We start from the raw sequence: 17,720 nt of genomic DNA on the forward strand, positions 1-17,720 counted from the left end.
ACGGCCCGCCGAAATCCTGGCGAAAGAGCCGGTCGCGGCGGCGATCGCGGGATCCGCCAAGTTCACACCGTCACCGTTACGGGCGGAACCGCGAGCGGAGAGAGCCGGAACTACGCTTCCTGCGCAGAACAAAACTTTCCTCCCGCCCGGCCGTCCGGCCGGTCGGCTAAATTGAACTTTGGACACAAAGTTGCTGCGCGCGCTCGCCTGCGAATCAACGCGTTTTCCTTCTCCCTTCATCCGCCTACCTGTCTCTCCCTCGACCTGTCATCGGAGCGCGCGCGCGCGCGCGCGTGAAAACCGGAAGCGCGCTAAATTCGTGCGCGACGTAACTGTTACTGTTGTTGAGTCGATCTACGCGAAGATCCGTCGATCGCGGAAACGCGATCTCCGAGTCTCGCCCCGGGCGCGTATCGCCAGCGATATTCGTTCCGCGGCGGCGCGCTAATGCATCTCGTGCTGGCCGTCGGCTATGATTTTTCCGCGGCGTCGTCTTAACGAGCCGATACTGTTAGCGGGCAAATTGCGAAATGCTTGAAATGCTAATAGCGCGGCAGAGGAAGGCTTGTTTTGCGCCCTGCGACGGCGTCACCCCGGGCGCCCTTGGCGCTCTCGTCTTGTCGTTAACGAGGGGAAATGACGCGGAATAATACTCGCAAAAATTATATCAGGGCTACCGGAAAGTCTCTTGTCTAAAGTCCTCAATTTCCGTCGTTATAGTACGGGTTCTTAATTTTAATGCAGAATTAATTGATTTCAATTCCAGGTTAGTTGGCAACATTTCTTTATCGTGTACATCGACTTTCATTAAGATCGAACTTACTCTTGGTAAATGACTCGATAAACTTGATAATTCGGGGGAAAGGGGAGGAAACGCAACGGACTGCGCTACGCGGAGGAAAGAGCGAGATACGGATTTCTGCTGTCGACCGTCGTCGACGAAATTCCGACTCGAGTCCAGGCGGAATCCAGTCGGAAGTCGCCGAGAGACTTCCGACTGACTGAATTCTGGCTATTTTCAGTCGAAACTCCCGAATCGGTCATATTTCACCGGAAGGATTCTCCCGATCTAACGATCTTCCGCGCTCCTCAGCACGACAAAGAAGCGCATCGCCACTCTGTCAGAAGACGCCCTACTACAACAGATAATTACATTCTCTCTGGAAAAAAAAGAGACTCCCTCAACAAGAACGGAGGCCATGTGCGTGCGGAATATAATAATAATAAGAGAAGACAGCCGATAAACGCTTTCTCCTCGTCGAGAGCCACCCCTAAACTCGAAGAAAAGAGAGACGCTCATCGCGCCTGATCCCACGAATAACGAGAGAAAGGGGGGGGGGAGAGAGAGAGAGAGAGAGAGAGAGAGCAGAAGAAGCCTCGTCAGAGTCGTAATACACATTAGCGAGGATGTTTCGCAAGCGCGAGTGTATTTTCAAGCCGAGACTCGCGTGCGCGCGAGGACGCCGCGCCGGCGAATTCGCGCCTTCACACGGTGCAATTAGACGCAATTCGCGCCATTCGTTCTAAGGAGGCCGCATGGCCGTAATGAAGCGCGCATGGGACCGCGCGCAGACACACGTGCGCGCAACCTGTCGTCCGGCCGTCTCGCCGCCTCAACGGTCGCGTCGTAAAAAGCGGCGCGCAACAACACCTCACTCTACGTCCGAATAGTTATGCACCCCTTTCGCGCGCGCGGCCGCCGTCTGCGACGCGCTTCTAATGTTCCCGCGTGTTCTACCGGCCGTTTGTTGCACTTGCTGAAACAGCTGTGGCACCTGTGCCCTGCTAAGGTGCAACGTTCCCTCGCGCGCGCGCGCGCGCGCACGCTCTGCCTTGTCAGCCTCCCAGCACTCGAGTCACCCACCCCTGTCAGTCGGTCACCCTGATATCCACCACGCTAGCCTGGGCTAACCTTTATATCCTGACGATAAACGCTCGTATCGTGTCTGGACCTTTTTCTATGTTATTCTATGTTAAAAAGAACCTCCTCCGCGAAAAGGGTGGACTTTTCGCCCTCGTTTTTCGGTCCTCGGATTTTGAAATCGAATTTTATGCCAAAAGATAGTTCATGATGAGACATTTAATGACAGAAAAGTTTTACGTTGAGCACACGTGATTGGTTTCGAAGATGTAGAGAGTCAAAGTGGTCACTATCTACTAAGAAAGTATGACTGATGTCAGATTTTAAAAATTCAAGATGGCAGGTGGCAAAATGGCGGACATACATAGTGAAACAATCATTTATTTTTATTGGAACTGTTACGTCGTCGGTTTCTTTGGCTAAGCCGATTGTGAATTTTCTATTAGGTTTTCGAAAGTAATGTTTTCAACGACAATTTTTGAGTGGAACAAGTATTTTTTATTGTTTTTTCATAAAAAAAATATCAAATTCAAATTGATACGTTACATGACGCATAAAGGATAACGTGATAGTTTTATTTGTTATATTTAGGAGCTTATCTTACCTTCATTGGCTGGATAATTTCTTCATCTCGCTTACACTGAAGGTAAATGTAAATCTGATAGAAAATTCGCAATCAGCTAGCCGAAAAAACATAACAGTTCTGGTAAAAGCAAATAATTGTTTCACTATTTGTGTCCGCTGTATTACATGCGCCATCTTGAATTTTTTAAATCTAACATCGAATTCGTAATAAGCAACTCAAAGAACCCATAGATACTGAATTTCGCAAAACTTCGTGCGATAAAACGTTATTAGTGTCAAACTTCCTTAGTAGGTAGTGACCACTTTGACCCTCTGTATCTCTGAAACCAATCGTATGCTCAATGTAAAACTTTTTTGTGATTAATGTCTTATCATGAGCTATCATTTCGCATAAAATTTAATTTAAAAGTCGGGGACTTTTTGCGGAGGGTCTTTCATCATTAAACTATTATAAAATTTACTCTCTCGCTCTTTATGTTCGCAAGATGCCAAAGGCTATTTGATCGCACAAAAATTTCATAATTCAGGATATGAAGGATTAATAATGCGACGCGCACGCTTTCTTTCCCGCTCTCGCGACATTCGCCGGCCGACGGCCGAGAAGTGGCACCGACCGGTGGCACCGTCTCGGCGAATTCGACCAGCAGTTTTATAGCCCGTTATTATATCCATCGTCGCCTTTATAAGTTTATCTCCGACGGGTCGTTTCACCGGCATTAGCTGAGGATAAATCTGGAGGATTATCCCATCATCAAGAACGGGCTGTGAGCAGGTCCGTTTGTTGCCGAGCAATCTCTGGACTGCTGCGGCAAGTCGCAGTGGGACGAGTATATCTTTTGTCTCACTCTAACTTGTTGAACCAGCGCGCACTAGTCTGGGGGTTTTCCTAAGCGCGGACAAGTCGTATCGCGAAATTAGGCCTATAAGAGGCTAACAAGTAAACCTCGGGGAACGTCAGAGACGCCGATTTGTTTCCAATTTTTCAATTACTTTTTATGTCAAAATATGGAGAAATCTGTTATCATTTTTAGCTTAAATTGATCTTGGCAATTTTTTGGAAATTCTTCAAGTTTTGCACAAGTACACTATTTTATACATATTTAGAACAATATTTCTTAAAAATATATATATATCTGATTTGTTGAAACTTGCACACACACGTCGCCGATTATGAATCAGAACCATTTTGAAAAATTCAAAATGGCTGATCTAATATGGCTGTGATGTCATTGTTGGAAAAAGTGCTCAGTTTTACGCTACATTTGATGTTGGGTAAAACTTTCGGCTCACTATCCAGCAAAACGAGCTTATTTTAACGTCAAAATCTGGTAAAAAAATGAACAAGAAATGAACGAAAAAACTTGAGAAATTTCGGAAAAATTGAAAAAATGAATTTAAGCTAAAAATGATAACAGATTTCTCTTTATATTTTGACATTAAAAATAACTATAAAAAATTGGAAACAAATCGGCGTCTGACGTTCTCCCCGAGGTTTACTTGTAAGAGGAAGAGGCCTGTCATTTGCGACCACTTGAAAAACCTGTTTCCGTCTATCATGATGCGATTCAACCTACAATGAGAGAAACGCGCGCGCACTTTGAAATCAAGCCGTCGCTCGTTGGATGTCCGAAAACAATCCAGCTGCGCTCCTAACAATGTCGTATGAGACAGAGAGGGACCATATATTGAAAAGTATCCATTACTGCGAGCGTAAGACGCCGCTTTGATGCCTGCAAAACTGGCATCGCACCCCTCGGCTACTCGATCGCGGCTGTCGACTCGCTCGGCGACCCGGAAAGGTGACTGTCGTGTGCGCGGATATTCCGCGCAACGTCCGACGTTGAGGGATTCATCGCGATAAACGCGCATCCTACAATTTGCAGCCCAGCATTCCGCGCGTGCGAATAATCTGTAACGTCCACCGGCCGTTAATAAAGACACCGAAAACAACCGAGACCGGTGTAACTCCTCACGCGCTTCTCGCCGCTCCAAGTCGCGTCTCATTCAACAAACATTCCAACAACAGACAATAGGACGCGTTCACACGCGTCGGAGGGAGCCGTAAGAGGACATCCAGAGGAGAAATACCTCTCAGTTGTATGCGCAAAAATAACGCAGCTGAATCCGCCTTCGCATCGACACGCGCGTCGCGGCCATCCCGGAGGACGAGTCAACGAACCTCGGCGGGCCGTCGGAGAAATCGGCCGGGGAAAAAGCGCGGGAAGCACATGGCCGAAAATAGAACGAAGGAAGAAGCAGGCCAGGAGCAGGCGAGGAGCGGTGATCAGCTGTTGCCGGCGCGCGGCGGGCGGCCGAAAAACGCTCGGCGGCGCGCGCCGGCAAGGCGACCGTTAAACGCCCTTCACCTTTCGCGGAGAGCCGCGCACATGGCCCCGAGGAGTCTAAGGGCGCAGGCTGGCGCGGGGCGCTCCTCCAAGACACGCACGCAGCTCGCCGAGTATTCCGCATTAATGCTATACATTATTATCCTGCGCGGCGTCCTGGGGATGGTAACGGCCGCCGCCGCCGCCGCCGCCGCCGCCGCCGCGTCAACGGTCTCAGGCACCTGACGCCTTATAACGAGTCGCTGGCCCCTCCGTCGCAGGGGCGGGGCCCTTTCTTCCCTTTTCGTCGCGGGGCGAGGGCGAGGTCCTCGCGCGGCGCGCGAGTAGTCCGCTGGTAGGCGCTGCACGGCGGCGACGGCTTGCGAAATGAGCGCCGTCGCGCGAGCGAGCGAGCGAGCGAGCGAGAGATGCTCGAGAGAGATAAGATAATCGGATACAGCCCCCCGAAATTCCCGCTTCATCTACGCGGCCCGGAGTTATTTAATTAGTGCGTCGACGCGCGAGCACGCAATCAATTTCACATACTTGGACGGGGACACTGAAATTATCCTCGTAGCGAGAGAGAGAGAGAGAGAGAGAGAGAGAGAGAGAGAGTGTGTGCGTGTCTGGCCGCTCGGGGAGCACCTTTCGAGCGCTCGCGGCCAGGTTATTAATAATAATGCAAATTCGAGATGAGTGATAATCTGGAGGCTAATTAACTCGTCACGATATCCAACCGAGAAAAAGAGGGAAAGAGAGAGAGAGAGAGAGAGAGGGGGAGGGAGGGAGACACACGCAGGCACGGTCGCGCGGCGCGCAGAAACCGCCCGTTAGGTCGGGTTACTCGCGGCCGATAACCGATCACGCGGAATTCGACGGCTGCTGAACGCTAGAGAGGGAAAAAAGGAAGCAGGAGAAACGCGCCTCTCGGCCTGCTGCTCGCAGGTGAAGCGCGCGATCGCGCGTTGTTTCACCCCCCCGGAGCGACGGGAACCCGCGCGCGCGCGCGCGAATTGGTACCTGAGAGAGCCTGTGTGACCGCGAAACCTCCTGCCGAGGTGAGAAGCCGCTGGCGAATTAGCCGACGCCGTCGCGTTAACGTATACTTTGATCGCGCGAGATAACGCGCCTGCGGTGTGCAACGGGAGATAACGCAAATAAAGACCTCAACACGACCCACGTACGCCCACGAATTAATGAGGGAATCGCATTTGCTCAAGCTGACCCCCTCCCCCCGCTCTCTCTCTCTCTCTCTCTCTCTCTCTCTCTCTCTCTCTCTCTGCCTCGGCGTATTCGAGTGGATTACCAGCGAGGAGCAGCGGGCGAGAGATAAGGGCGGCGCGCCGGCTGCTGTCTTATTTTTCGGCATTAAAAGAAGGGGCGTAGATGGACTGCGTACCCCGCGAATGTCGATCGACAGTTCGCCCGCGGCGCTGGGCGGTACGGAGATGTGCGGGGAGCGCGCGCGAGCCGAGAAATAGAAAATAGAGATATGCGCGAGCGCGCGCGACGGCGGGAGTGAAAGCAGCCTCTTCCGTTCGCCACGGGCTAATGGCGCGAGCGAATAAATAAACAATATTCCTGCTCGATGGCTCGTTTCAGGCGGATAGCGCGCACGAAATTCGCGTCTCGAGAGAGAGAGAGAGAGAGAGAGAGAGAGAGAGAGAGAGAGAGAGAGAGAGAGAGAGAGAGAGAGAGAGAGAGAGAGAGAGAGAGAGAGAGAGAGAGAGAGAGAGAGAGAGAGAGAGAGAGAGAGAGAGAGAGAGAGGAGAAAGAAAAGCGGGACCGCGCGCGCGCCAACGGAAGGCCGCGTCCGACGTGGCGCGAGCGAGAAACTTATTTCCATATCAACATCTGTCTGTCTGCCGCTAATAGACACGGGATAAATTTCGCGCGTAAATAATATCGCGCGTTTCTAACTCTCGGGACTCTCGTTAGAAATGCAAAAAGGCGGCGGCGCGCGGCAGTCGCGGAGCGTTGATGGCCGATAACGATAACACGCCGCTTTCGCCCGTCAAAGGTGCTCCGAAAATGGCTCCTCATCGATCAAGAGTAACGCGGGTAGATCCCAATCGCACGGAGAAACAATTCCACGGGCGTGCGCGCGTGATGCGATGCGATGCGATGCGATGCGATGCGATCGTAGGTCGGGCGAATTCAGCGGCGGCCAACAACACAGGGCGCAGCAGGTGCAGCTTTCTTTCGAGCGCGCCGGACGTAGGGGTAGGTAATGTCTTTTCTGTCTGTTCCGTTTCCTACCGCCCCGAGTGGCGGCTCTTGCACTTTCATTCGTTACGCCGTTTCAGCGGGGAATTTATTGCACAACATTGTCGAGCGCTGTGAGAAATACCGGTAAATCGACGCTGCGCGTTACCTACGCACTCGCATCGCGCGACGCTCGCACGTGGCGCGCGGCGGATCGCCGGGGACATTGTTGCTCGTCGCTGGAACCGGCTTTGCTCGATTCCCGGAGAGAAGTCGGACTTCTCCATCCAGCTCGTTCGCAAGGCTCGATTTCACCGAATCGTGACACGATAACATAATTTTCCTCTCCTCCTCTGCGCGGCCCTCCGTTTCGGCGTTTGCTCGTTTCTCTCTCTCTCACTCTCTCTCTCTCTCTCTCTCTCTCTCTCTCTATCTCTCTCTCTCTCTTATTTCACTTTGTTTATATCACCCGAAAAGAAGTATTCATTTGTAAAGTGATTTTCTCACAGTCTCGTATTCTAAGCGAAGTCTTTCACAGAAAAAGGATTCCTCTCTCGATAAAGCGATTAAAGTGAAGCATTCACCTAAAATTTATTAGATATTACTCTGACCTTCTATTTCAAGAAGATTTCCTCTTATATCAATGAATGTTCCTCTTATATGAAGAGGAATATGTTGACCCGAATGTCGGCTTCTTTTGTTCAATCATGCTCCACCTCTAGACATGAACGAAAAAATAATCGTATGTTCATAGGTCAGAATATTTGGAACGCTTTTTAAAAAAGGATATGCGAGTTGCTGTAACATAATAACGAAGATAATTTACCCATATTTGGTCAAATACAGTTTCTAATCTATCGCAAGAAGTTGAATAATATTAAATTCTTTCTTTTAACTATGTTTCATACAATTGGTTATGATGAGCATCTTTGTAGCTATGAAGTCCGTAACAAAACTGATTGGACATTTATTTGTCACGATGATCTTATTTCATTCGTGTCTACTTATTGTAGAACTCGAGCCACAAGTACGTCTATATATATATATATATTACTTTTCGCTATATACATAATGATAATTTTTCCAAATTAACTGGTACAACCAGTAAGAATAAATAATAATCCTCTTGAAAAAAGATTAAATAATCTGTGTACGAGAGGAAATTTATATTAAAATCAATAAGATTTGCATCATACATATAAAATATTGAATCCCTCTAACTTTCAGAATAATGTGTTTATAATATTTTCCTCTTAATCTCTCAGGGAAATCCCCCTCTTGAGGCCATATATAACAATAAAATCCTCCAAAATTCAGATGATTCCGCTTGTTCTTTATTCTTTTCTTCAGTGTTATATCGCACCAGGAAGGGCTGATTTCCATCGGTGGTAAACGAATAAGAAACGATATAATTTTCGTCGCTGGCAAACAAATTGTACAGCGATTCCCGCCGCTGAATAAATCAGTGAAGTAACACGACGCTCGAGATCGCGACGTCTTGCGACTCGACCGGCGCTTTTCGTCTCGTCCCACCCTCGTCCTATCGCCGAATGTGACGAGAGCAGATAACACGAGATCGGCCGGCCGACCGCGACGAAGTCCGACTTCTTGGAATCGAAACGCTCGCTAGGAAAACCGCGAGACTGACGTCAGCCGCGACGGATATTTTTGGATCCTTCGACGTCAACAGGATAGAGCAGCGCGTCACCTCATCATTATTCCCCGACGAGCGCGAGTTTCGCGTGACGCGCTCGGCAGAGGAAGAACGGCAGCAGAAGAACGTCGTCCCGACGTTCCATCTTCGCGATCCTCGGCGGGGAGGGGGGTAAACGACACTCATAACTCGGCGATCAAGTCCGCCGTCACAATATTTATCAACGGATCGTCTCGAGCATCATCGTCGGCCGTAGTGGGCTACCGGCGCGCATAAAATATCGCCGGCTATGAAGACGTTGTTAGGCTCCTAGTGCATACTCAACCGGTCTCAGTTTAATGCTTCATCCAAACACTCCAGAGAGAGAGAGAGAGAGAGAGAGAGAGAGAAGGAGGACGAGAGAGAGAAGAGAAGAAGAGGGCTTCTCGCCTCGGGCCGCGTTTATAGCGGAGGCCGCGAGCGCCAAGAGCGGCGGCGTGCGATGCGACATAAACGGCGCGTCTACGTCTTCATGAGGCTACCTCGCAGCGACGTCTTCGCGCTACGCCTGGCCGCGCCAACGACGGCGTGGCGCGGCGCGGCGCGGCGCATCGCCGACGGAGATGAGCGCGGCTCGCCTCCTCGCCGAGTGCGTCTCCGCCACGCACTCGGCCGTGCTATCACCTTCGCGCTTGCTTATCGAGCGGTCGTATCGAGAGCGTGTCGTGCCGTCGAGCACGCATTACCCCGCGTCCGCTAATCTACGGTATCGTCGTCCGTCATCTGCGCGCACGCTATCGTCCGCCGGTGATCGTTTCTCCGGCTAACCGGCGCGGGCCACGCGAAGCGTTTTCTATAAGTACGGTACTCGCACGCTACGGATTTCGCGCGTATCCGGTCGTCCCGGGCTCGGCTGTGTTGCGCAAGTCGCATAGCTCGTCGCAGGAACCTCGAGACCTCGAGGACAAGTCCGACGACAGATTTCAGACGATAATGGCGCGACAACGTGTAATTGTTACGATAACGTTCATATTTTTTCCCTATTCGGATCTCAGCACGCTGCGACGACGGAACGAGGACGATTTTAAATATCAGATGAGAAACTACTAGAAGAGTGCAGGTGGAAATTGCTTCGGATGCAATTCCACCCGAGAAGCAGAGAGCGACGTTCTCCACCGCGCTGGCAGGCAAGCAAGTCTGCTCGCGAACAAGCTCAAAGAGTATAGCCGCGTTTGCCTGCAAGGAAGCAGAGAGATTCTCTTCTCCTCGTGCGAGGTCCGTTCGTCAGCATCAGCATCGGGGCAGGTGTCGCGGCGGGCCCCGGGGGCACGGCGTCATCGTCCGCCTGGTCGGCGGGCAACCCGGTGGACGCGCGGCGGCAACGTCAGAAGCCGACAGGCTCGTTTGTCGCGTGGCCGTCGCGGCTCCGAGAGCATCCGAGCGCGAGCGCGCCAAGTTCGCGACCCGACGGGCCTCGGGCCCCGGCGGCCGGTGACCGGCGGGACCCTTCACCCTGCCGCCGCCTCCGCCGTCGTCGTCGTCGCCGCCGGGACGGAGGGGACCGCGACGGCCACCGGCCGTAGAGGGGCACGGAGCGACCGAGCGAGCGAGCGAGCGAGAGAGAGAGAGAGAAAGAGAGAGAGAGAGAGAGAGAGAAAGAACGAGAAGAGGCCCCCGGAGGGGCCAGAGAGCAGCGACGGACACGGCCGCGGGTGATTACGTCGCCTGTCGGCGCGGAACTGTCTCCTCCTACCCGCGGCGCCCACCGCTCTCCGATTGGCCGGACTCCCTGCCGAGGAAACGTACCGGCTTCGCCGCGCGGCTTCTCTTTCGTTTCGCGACTCACCTCCGGACCTCTCTCGCCGCTCGTTCTCTCTCTCTCTCTCTCTCTCGCTCTCTCTAGTCTCCTCGCTTCTACCTCACCTCTCGCTCTCGCGCCCCCCAATTGTACGCGGCGAGGTGTCCGTCATTGTCTGGCTCTCGCTCTGTCGGCTCCCCCCCCCCCACTCCGCTCCGGCCCCGTCTAGCTCGCGTTTACCTCGCTGGCTCGTCGTTTGCCGCTTGTCCTGTCTTTATCTTCCGCTTTGTCCTTTTCTTGTATTTCCCCGTCCCTCTTTCGGAGAGGTCCTCGCCCCGCATGCCCGCCCTCGTTCGGCTCTTAAACGCCGGAGCGGAGGCTTTGCCCTGCCCGAAAGACGACCATTTCTTTCGCAGCCCCACCAACTGTCCACCATGATCGGGAAGAAGAGGGGAAGGAGAAGGAAGGAAGAAGAGGAGGAGGAGGAGGAGGAGGAGAAGGAGGAGGAGGAAGAGGAGAGCGACGTGTAATTGTCGAAAGAGCGGGCTGATGAAGAAATATATTCAGAACGTGCCACGAGAGAGACGCACACGAGATAATGAGTATCTGTGAGCTCGTCGCGTTACAGGAGCCAAGGCAAATAATGGCAGCCAGCCGAGGCCAGCCCTTCAATTATTCAAACGTCGACGTGGTCGCTCGCTATCTCATCGGAGCGGGCTCATACGACGACGACATCATCGAGTGAGCGCGCTAACCGCAAAATCGCCGAGGGAAACGTCTCTGAGCGGCCGGGCCGAGTGATAAGACTCTCTCGCGCGGCGGGAGATAACAGTTATTCGAGCCGCCGATAAAATACTCGATACGGCGATATGTAAATCCCGCAACAAGCGACGGATGACACCCGGCCGGCGTTAGGCGTTCAACTCGTCCATCATCGTTCGCGCGCGACAAGAGCGTAAAGGTGGGTGTACACCGGCCGGACACGAGTGGCTACGAAGGTGGCGAACACGTGAACGTTAGCGAGTCGCCATTTGGGTCCCACTTTCGGCCTCGATACAGTCCGTTTAACGCTAATCTCTCGTAGGATACGTAGGATACAAGCTCCTTTTTATTCAAAAGCTACTGAAATAAAGCTGAGAAAAATACTCAATCTTTGCCTCGAGACATATTCTTGAAAATCTGCAAGTTGCAAGGCGAGACTTTGCTCTCTATAGAAATAATTTCCCATTTCCAGGCTGGAATCTCGGCCCTTACTTTCGGTCTTTAAACGCTACTCTCGCAGTCTCCAGCGTATCGACTTTTTTTAATTCCGCTTAACCTAAAAGATTGCTGAGAGATCTTCTTAAAAGAATTACAAGTGGCAAGCTGTGTGTGTTTTCTTCCTCACTTTCAGTCCAACTTTACCTTCTGTGTAAGTAAATCTCCATCCCCGAGTGGAAATTTTCATCCCCGTTTAACCCCTCCGCAGCCGAGTCTAAATTTTGATCCCACTTTCGACCTCGATATCCCATTTAATACTCGAGAGCCCACATCGAGACCTAACCTATCCTGATTGTATTTAACCTGAATTATCGAAGAACCGGCACATGACAAATTGCCGCTGAGCGGAGCTTTTAGTGCGAATTAAATCCCCATCGGTCCTGCCGAATCTACAAACGTCAGGCAGGCGGTGAGGTCGAAAATAAGGTACAACTCCGCTTGTCGTTCGTCGGCCCAGTGTATACCCACCTTAATATTAAGTACGCGCGCGATGATCGGCCGCGATCGGCCGTTAGTCCGCGATAAACGACGGCGAGTGATTAGACGACGAGGCGAGATCGATCTCGACGTGACTTTTCAGGAAAGGACTTTCCGCGCGCGCCTCTCCGGCGGAATCCCGTCCCCGGCTCTGCGGGCGACGAGATAACTCAGACGCGATAACGTTGTCACCGATAGAATATTTCGCTCGACGCGGCGCGGCGCGTCCTGAGCCGCTCTCGGCCGAATTTGCATAACTCATCCGCGCTCAGATATCGCCGCGCTCGATCGCGATACACCCCGCGACGTCGACGTAGCGCGACGGGAATAATAATCGCTCGGCTCGCGATATCGGGAGCCGGGAGTTAACGATCGGCGCAATTTTGTGCAAAACGCCCGGCATTATTTCGCGATTTAATCACGAGCGCGCGCACGGCGTTATCCGCCGCGAATCCGCTTCCTGATCCGCAAAAGCGATTACGTACGAGCCTGCGTGTACGTAACCGAAGACGGAGGGAAGGAGGGCGGAGGGGGGGGGCGGCGGCGGGTGGGAAGAGGGAGGGAGGGAGCGACATCAAAGTCTCCAGCGGAAATCTCATTTTATACACACATTCCGGTTTTTACAATTTACCAGCGTGGCCAGCGAAAAGCGCGACACGACGCGACGCGACGCCGCCGCCGTAATTAGCCGCGGCGGCGAGTGTCGCCACGCGAGACCGCGCGAAATCGCGTTTTTACCATCGCGCTTTCGCCCGCCTTCTCTTCTCTCGCCGAGTGTGCCCGGCGATTTCTACGCGCGAAATTACGCCCCGTGCGTTCATTTGGCAGGTCGCGGGCGCGCGCCAACAAATTTATCGGGTCGCGTCGCGCGCGATTCTCTCTCGCCGTCGCTCCGCTCCGTCCGCGCGGCGAAAAAGGAATTTCATTGCCGTAACCGAGTGAAAATTGCGCCGCGTCCGCGGAGAGCGGGCTCCCATTTATGTATAAATAATAGACCGCCGTCATCCTACTTTCGTTTCAGGCGGAAGCGAGCCGTCGTATATATTCGCGTACGCGAGATTCAATGCGCCGCTCTTTCCCGACATCCACCACCGCGGCGCGGCGGCAACGCACGAATTATTACGCCGCCGCCGCCGCCGCCGCGCGCCGGCATCGCATGATAATCGCATTATGCAGCACTCGCGTACAGCGGGCATTTACTTTTATGCAACTGCAAAACGTGTGAGACTCCGCCGCCGGCGCGCTCGAGCTTCCTCGCAAACTGGCAAACTGCTTGCGCCGAACTTTCCCAGCGGTCCGCCGCCGCACAGTGGAGCCAGATGACGTTCTTTGGTTGAAAATCCTCTAGAGACCTGAATTCCCAACTGATCATCGACACCAATGGATGAGGGGTTGATCCTGCATAAATTCCGAAGAGATCTGTCTTGCCAAAATTGAGAAAGAAATTCTTTTCTCGAATTACTCGAAGCCCCAAGGAGAGAAAGATTATCGTTAAACGCGAGAAATTTGTGAAATACTCATTATTCGACACCCTTATCCGTTAACCCAAAACTCATATGGCCAAAACACAAAAACATCAAATATAGACCCGTTAAGCACAAAACCGAGGGATTTTGAGTCTTAAGACCATCAACCTAGGAATCTATCAATCCGAGAACTTTTTAGCTCGTAGATGCACGAAGTCGTATATATTAAGAGCCCCAAATAGTCCAAGAACCCAATCTAGCTCGAGAACCTAATAATACTCGACGTTGAATATTCAGCTATGAAACATTACAACAACAAGTTCGAGCCTCGAAACTTTTCAGACAAACTCTAAACCCATGAACCCTGAACCGGTGATTTTTTCAAAATTTCGGCTAGACAAATCTCTTTGGAATTTATTCAGGATCAACCTCGTCCATTGGTGTGGATGATCGGTTGGAAATTCAGGTCTCTAGAGAATTTTCAACCAGAAAATATCACCTGACCCCACCGTGCGCCGGCGCGAAGTTTTGCTTCCCCGGATCGGAGCTGAGCGATTTTTCGCCGGAGAAACTCGCGCGCTTTGCCGGCCGATCGCCTCGGCTGCCAACTCGTGTTCGCACCAACTCATGCTTCACCAGGCTGATTGCTATGTGCGGTTAGGAAGAGTCGCTACAAAGCATGATCGCGCTTGAGGGGACATTAGTGAGATGGTTTGTATCAAGCTCGCTCTACATTCGCCGAAAATCAAGACGCTCAATTTGTCTCAAGTTTCTGCGTTTTCGAGGAAAGGGTTAGTAAACGGGAAAAAACTGTTCTCACGGCGTAACGGAGTTTCCAGAATAAGTCAGAGTCGGTATTCTAATTAGTCTCTGTCGCTCTTAGTTACCCCAACCGAGTTTCAATATTGAAACGAAATTTTCGATCACGGTATATTATTTCACCGTCGCTGAATCTTCGTCCGCGCTCGTGTCGAAATGGCGATTCTACTTTCTGTTTCACGCTAATTTCATACTCTGAAGCCTGCATTAACCTACTTTGATTCTATTTGAGCCACAGCTTTGCCGAGATTTTGAGAGACCCACAAATAGTAGATTGTGCGTCTCCTGTCACTTGAAGAAACCGAAGAGAACTTTGAATCAAAATGGTGATCCTTCTTTCGAGCTGAATATTCCGTTTTACGCTAATTTCATACTCTGAAACCTGCATTAACCTACTTTGATTCTATTTGATCCGCAGTTTTGCCGAGAAGATTTTGAAAGACCTACAAATAAGAAATTGTGCGCCTCCTATTATCTGGGGACACCGAGGACAACTTTGAGTCTAAATGACGATCCTACTTTCGACCTCAATATTCCGTTTCACGCTAATTTCATACTCTGAAGCCTACGTCAACCTACTTTGATTCTATTTGAGCCACAGCTTTGCCGAGATTTTGAGAGACACACAAATAGCAAATTGTGCGTCTCCTGCCATTTGGGGACACCGAGTAAAACTTTGAATCCAAATGGCGATCCTATTTTCGACCTCAATATTCCGTTTCACACTAATTTCATACTCTGAAGCCTACATTAACCTCCTTTGATTCTATTTGACCCCACAGCTTTGCCAAGAAGATTATGAGAGACTCACAAACAGCAAATTGTGCGTCTCTTGCCATTTGGAGGCACCGAGTAGAACTTTGAGTCCAAATGGCGATCTTACTTTCGACCTCAATATTCTATTTCACGCTAATTTCATATTCTAAAGCCTACCTCCTTCAATTTTATTTGCCTACGACTAAACTACGAAGAGTTTTTGGGAGCCTGCAATGCGTTTTCTGCCGTTTAGAGGTTGCAAGTAAAATTTGAGTTCCTAAATCGAGTCTCTATTAGTCCAGTAGAATCTACGGACGTTAGACAGTCGAGGTTAGAGAACGGGGCCAAAATTCCGACTCGGGTGGTCCCTATTCGGTAACATTTTTTTCCTCACACTTTTTCCGTTCAGAGACTACGCTGGAAACAGCAGGTCGTCGGCGCGGCGCGTCAGGCACGATCCGAGTGACGAATCGAAACGTTGGCCCCACTTTCCACCTGAACCGTCCAACACCCGCGGATCCTGAAGAACCGCTTTCATCCATACAGAAACTGGATCTCTCGTAGATCCTCAAGAGAGAAGCTCTCGGCGAGCTTCGCAAGTGCGATAAAAGCACGTTGATGTAGGCTTCCGAGCACCGAGTTGGCGTTCGGCGGAAGAGCGAGGTCGAAAGTAGAACTCAGATTCCGACGGGTCGGGCTCGTGAGAGCGCGGAAACGCGCGTCCCGCGCTTTTCTCGCGCGCGGATCAGTCTCACAGATCAAGCCGAGGTCGCTCGACGATTGGCGGCGAACCGAGCCGCGATCTATTAGGAACGTCTCAATAACGCCGGGGGTATTACCGAGGATGTTTTCATTGATTTCGCCGAGCGTTAAACGCTTCCCTGGTCAAGTGACCGTGACACGGTCGACGACGGCGAGCGCCGTGAAGCGCGATCCTTTTACCCGCGGCGATCCCTTTCGTGGTGATCCAGATCGAACGACTCTCCCACGACGGCGGCGATTTCGCGATAGCGAGGATCTGCGATGCTCATGACGGACAATGACCGCGACAAACTAATAAACAACGGCGCAAAAGCGATCATTATCGCTCTAGCGGGAAATTGACAGTCGGAACGATCCGCGTCTTCTCCTCGCTCGCTCCCGCCCCGCCTCTCTCCCTCTCTCTCTCTCTCTCTGCCTGCCTGCCGAGAGAGCGATTACGTAAAGTCGATCGAGCGAAATCGAGCTGAGTAACGGTGCCGTGGCTCTTTATTAATAACAGCGGAGCGTCGTAAATAAGTTTCGCACGGCCTGCAACGTTAATTCGCCGATGTCAGACGCGTCGATAAATAGTTTCGCCAAACGCGCCCGAGCGCCGTATAGCGCGTGATTTGCACCCGACGACGACGCGCTAGGCGCGTAACGTGCGTAGCGACGCTACGTGGGGACTAATGGGACTAATTGACGCGACGCGAAGTGCAGAGACGAGTGTCGCCGCTCGCTCGCGCCGCGGCGAATTACGCTGATCGCGCAATCTGTATATAAAATTCGCCCGAGCATCCGAGTGTAAATCCGCGTGCTTCAACGCGAACGCGCCTCGAGTCTGCCTCTCCTCCCCCCCCCCTCTCTTTTTCTCTCCTGCGGAATATTTACAAGATCACTTGATTATACGACGTATAATAAAGTCTTCAGAGCCTCTCAAAGTTCTCCGCGGATGTCTATTCCGTTATATAAAATATCTCTGCCTCCCCCCCTCCTTTCCGTCTCTTCTCCCCGGCGAGCATGTTCCCTTTACGCGAAATACGCGCGAGCGCGTGTGCCCACGGAAGATATCCTGGAAACCGGTTCTCGGACAGCCGAGCGTGCCGGGCGTCAAGCGCGCCGCGGATAAGGCGCGGATCGGTCGATCGCGTCCGATCGAGGGGATCTCGCGGATCAACGACGACGGGCTCTCGTCACCGATAAGGCGATATACAAGCTTGGCCGGCGAGTCGCCGCCTCTCGGCCGATCGCACGCACGATCGCCCGCGCAAGGTGACGCGCAAATAAAGCGGCCGGTGCACCATTGTTAGCCCCTTTTTCTATTCCGCTTGCTCTTCGCTCCCTCTTTTTTTCCGTCTCCGGCCGGCTATGCCTAGCATCGAGACGCGAAGCACCTGAAAAGCGCAGCACCTGGTCGCACCTGTCGCGCGTCGCGCTTCGCTTCGGGAGCAGGCTACGCGCCGCTTCGGTCTCTCGAGGCCAGACGATGAGAGCGCCGGGGGTTGCGGCCGCTGGACCGTGACCGAGCGGGAGAGAGAGAGAGAGAGAGAGAGAGAGAGAGAGAGAGAGAGAGAGAGAGAGAAGAGAGAGAGAGAGAGAGAGAGAGAGAGAGAGAGAGAGAGAGAGAGAGAGAGAGAGAGAGAGAGAGAGAGAGAGAGAGAGGGAGAGAGGCGACTCTCTCTCTCTCTCTCTCTGTGTTTCTCTCTCGAGACCGGTGTTGCACTCCCAGGTGAACGTCGGCGCCCCCGTGATTTTACCCCGTGGAGCAGAACGACCGCGGGGATCCAGATGCGAG

General features: G+C 52.2%; 1 protein-coding gene across 1 annotated transcript; it reads left to right on the forward strand.

Annotated features, from left to right (window-relative positions):
- Positions 1-6,708: 6,708 nt before the first annotated feature.
- Positions 6,709-8,905, forward strand: LOC112588108 (uncharacterized; the record flags this gene model as incomplete). The annotated part of the gene is made up of 3 exons (XM_025296681.1): positions 6,709-6,831; positions 7,989-8,002; positions 8,734-8,905. Coding segments are annotated over 3 exons (309 nt in total), but the record flags the coding sequence as incomplete, so codon positions are not given.
- Between the last annotated feature and the right edge of the window lie 8,815 nt (positions 8,906-17,720).

This window comes from Harpegnathos saltator, unplaced genomic scaffold (genome assembly GCF_003227715.2).
Source record: "Harpegnathos saltator strain DR-91 unplaced genomic scaffold, Hsal_v8.6 scaffold156, whole genome shotgun sequence".
NCBI lineage: Eukaryota > Metazoa > Arthropoda > Insecta > Hymenoptera > Formicidae > Harpegnathos > Harpegnathos saltator.